At 38.7% G+C, this 3928-nt stretch overlaps 1 protein-coding gene across 1 annotated transcript in view; it reads left to right on the top strand.

Moving 5' to 3' along the window:
• arhgap25 (Rho GTPase activating protein 25) overlaps positions 1-1807 on the top strand; it is a 27240-nt gene extending 25433 nt beyond the window's left edge. The window contains exons 10-11 of the mRNA XM_015396295.1: positions 312-856; positions 969-1807. Of these exons, the coding sequence (XP_015251781.1) occupies positions 312-856; positions 969-1173 (750 nt within the window). The 3' untranslated portion in view covers positions 1174-1807. The remainder of the gene's footprint in view (positions 1-311; positions 857-968) is intronic.
• Positions 1808-3928: the final 2121 nt, after the last annotated feature.

Raw genomic sequence — 3928 nt, 5'->3', positions numbered from 1 at the left:
TCACTTTGATCGTATGAACTGGTGAATTGTAAAGTGCCTTGAGATGACATGTGTTCTGAATTGGCGCTATATTAATAAACTGAATTGAACTGAATTGATATCAATCAACAGAGATCTTTTCTCCCCTCCCACTGCCACAAACTAAATCCAAGGAAACTCTGCAGCCCATAAATATCTATCATTAACAATAAATCCAGCTCTCTGAACAGCTACTTATGAGGATTACATCACATAAAAAGTATCTCGCTCTGAGCTTAAATGTTTCATTTTTCTCTGTATGCATTTTATACTAACTTAACTTTTCTGCTCAGCTGGGAGATGCATCTATGTCTGAGTCTCCAGAAGAGGAGGAAGACGCTGATAGTCCAGGACCACTAAGAGGTGATTTCAGCCCCAAGGCAGCCCTGCAGGAGTCTTTCTCCCCTTGCTCAGATGATTGGTCTGGAAGTCCTCGCAAGCGCACCCAGACCCTCCCCACATTCAACTGCCCCCTCACTGGGATGGCAGCCAAGGCGGATGCTCTCAACAGGTGGAGCCGCATCAGTGAGAGCGGAGAGGAGAAGGGCGGAACTTTGTCTGAGGATATTTTTAAAATTCTTGATCTGCGGACGTCAGGATCATTTTTTAGAGAATCTAACATGAATACCAAAGAGGGGGAGAATAGATTAAGTGAACGAAGGGGGAGTGACAACACAAGCTCTTCCAGTGCTGCCTCCCAGAAACCTGAGAGTAACCTCCAACCTGCACGGGAGCTGTCTCATCAGAAGAGTGTGGACAGCCTGATGGCCAACAGATCTGTGCAGCAGGTCAACAGCAAGGCAGAACAGAAGGATAACCCTGATCAGCTTGAGAAGACGTGAGTACAGCTGTCAGTGGGGGCAAAATTTCTGCAAAACAAGTGCATGAATTAACTTCCACATTCCTATTGCCCATCTAAACTCTCTGGTTTTTCTCTCGGACTCTTGCAGCTTGAAAGAACAGAACAAGGAGCTGAAGGCCACTGTTGCAGAACTCCAGGCTGCTCTAGAGGCAGAGCGCCGCCGTGTGGCTGCTCTTGAGATCTGTTTGAAGAATGCAGAACGCAGCAAGGAAGAAGCCCAGAGACGCAATGACGAACTGCAAAGAGACATTCAGCAATTCCTTGTTAAGGAAAAAAAACAAGCCTCTACTTAAAATGAGGTTCTTTAGAAGTCTGTGTATTTATGAGTCTGATAACTTGAACAGAACTAATTTAAAATAAGCAGTTTGTCACTGTTGGAATATTTTTTCATTTCTGTGGGAGGTAGAAGATAAGTTATTGGTTCATATGCTTATGCATCTGAGATTAGTCTAATGTCATTGCTCTGGATTCAATTTGAATTCACTTCAGACACTCTTGTCTGCAGGAGCATTTACACAGAGTGCAAAGGAGGGGAAGAGCCACACTGGGAAAGTATGAAAAGAACTTTGAAAATAATGACTGAACAACTCATATTCTCTGAAAACAGATTACAGTATCAAAGTCCTGGGAGAGTCAGATGGATGACATAAGATATCCATCTCTGTTACCACAAGTGAGAGAAAAGCACAAATTAAAGTCAAATAATCTTCCAGCTGCATTGATCTGTAGCAACAGACGTGAAGATAAGTTTGAATGTATTTGTTTTACAAATTATGTGCAGATAGAAAATTGACAAATCCAAAAAAAGGTACGATTACAGCAAAATGAAAGAGAAAACTGGAATGAAGCAATGTATCGTGTAAGAAAAGAGCTAACTTGCATAGTAAAAAAAAGTTAATAAAAGTGTTAAACATTAATTTACATTTACCTAGATTTATTGTCTCCCTTGATAGTCCCAAATAATATCAGTGTTTTTTTTGTGCCTTGTTAATTAGAAACTGATATTTAGTTTCATGCTTGACTTTCCCATCTTTAGCACATCAGAGTTGTTATTATTGCTTTAAGAAAAATCTTGGAAATACAGTGGATAATTTCTACCACAGTTTTAATTTAATTAAGTGGATCTTTTCAACACTGCTTATGATTTTAAAGCTTTATATATAACCTCAACTATTCACCTAAAAGCCAAACAAGTCTTATTCAGCTTCAATAATCTGGTGATGATATGGTGCACTTGCCCAATTTTTCCCTTATTTTTCAGTTTTGATTGAATTGTTTCAATTCAGCTCAGTTTATTTATATAGCGCAAATTTACAAAACGCGTAATCTCAAGGCATTTTACAGTTCACCAGATCATACAGTCAAATTGATTCAAAGTTTTCTATCTAAGGAAGACAAGTTGATTGCATTGACTCATTGACTAGAACGCAGTCCCTCACACTAAGCATGATGTAGTGACAGTGGAGAGGAAAAACTCCCTTTTAACAGGAAGAAACCTCCAGCAGAACCAGGCTCAGTGTGAGCGGCCATCTGCCGAGGCCGACTGGGGTTNGACTGGGGTTCAAGGAGACAGAAGCAGAGATACAAAAAGCAGCTGTAAAAGGCGGCCCCGTCCAGGAAACACACAGCCAGGCAGACGACCTCCGAACCAACCCCCATGTCAGAGGATGAAGAGAGCACATCCAATCAGTCACAGTCAGAGAAACAGGGCTACACTGTAAAACAGGCCAATCTCCAACATCTATAAACAAAGGAGTAGATGGCAGCAGCACGGCTGATATTTCTCTCCAGGATGGCCAGACTAGGCAAAGCTACTTTGAGAAAAAGCAGAGAGAGCATAATGTTAGAGATTAAACTAACAGATTCTACAAGAGATTCTGTTTCTCCCTTTATACTTCTTAAGTTCACAACTGCCTGGTGAATCAGTTTAACCTTAAAAAAGTTCAGTTCCTTTTAGTATCTCCAGTTTTCTTTCCCAAAGCCATGTTTTGCAAAGGCGGCAGGCTCAGAAAGTCAAATTACTACTAGTGTTTAAAGGTCTCATGAGAAAATGTTAACATTTTTCCAAATTCTTGTGCAAGATGTTTTATCTTCTTATAAAACCAAACTCTAAACATGAGCCAAAATTCATATTGTTTTTACAAAAACAACACCATGCGTGTTGTATTGTGCAATTTTTATTTAGGTGAAGAAAATGATCCATTCAGGTAACAGCTGAAGGGGGAAAGAGGAAGGATTATTTTTCATCTTCATACAGATAAACTAGCTAAAGAATGTGTTTTACAAGAAAAAGCAAAACAATTTGAATAGCTTAGATGAAATATAGACCTGAAACCGACAGAATCTTTTCAAGGAGGGACAAGAGATGTCCTCATAGTCTTATAGATTTGTAGAGGTTTAGACTAAATGAATAAAAAAGGGTGCATCCAGGCATGCAAGCAACATTTTTAAACTGTTTATCATATATATTTACATGGCAACGTAAATCACTTTCTCTTATTTTTCAGTAATGTGACAACATATGTCACATTCATAGCAGCAGCATTTTTTAAGATCACAAAGCCTAATAATGAAATAAAGCTGTGCATAAATTAAAGATCCTTTTTTGGTTCAATGTTTTAAATCCTTATTCTTTTAGGTGTTTGGTCTTGGTGCTGCATTTTGGTATGTTGTACAATTGCTTTCAGTTACAAGCAATAAATCACATTAGGTTTTAAAACTATTCTTTAAAAGAAAAAGAATGTGCTTTTAAACATCAATCAACTTTTAAGCAGCTATAACAACCAAATATTTCCCTCAGGGGCACAGTTGGTAAGGTCGTAAACACATCGGCCACAAACACAATGAAGTTTATAGGAGATCTATTCTAACTTCTAAGGATGATTCATGCTTACAGCACAATGGCACTTAGCATTTCATTGATTTTCCACCTTTTATCCTGACTGAAAAGACATATGGTATGAAGTCAGAAGATTTTCTTATCATACTTGAGAAACACCTGGGAATCATAAAACTGGGAAACTATATAAGAGCACAGAACCGGACTGT

The sequence above is a fragment of the Cyprinodon variegatus genome, unplaced genomic scaffold, assembly GCF_000732505.1.
Source record: "Cyprinodon variegatus isolate N-32 unplaced genomic scaffold, C_variegatus-1.0 Scaffold789, whole genome shotgun sequence".
NCBI classification, from domain to species: Eukaryota; Metazoa; Chordata; class Actinopteri; order Cyprinodontiformes; family Cyprinodontidae; genus Cyprinodon; species Cyprinodon variegatus.
The sequence above is the reverse complement of the archived record's forward strand: the minus strand, read 5'-3'. Positions and strand labels throughout refer to the sequence as shown.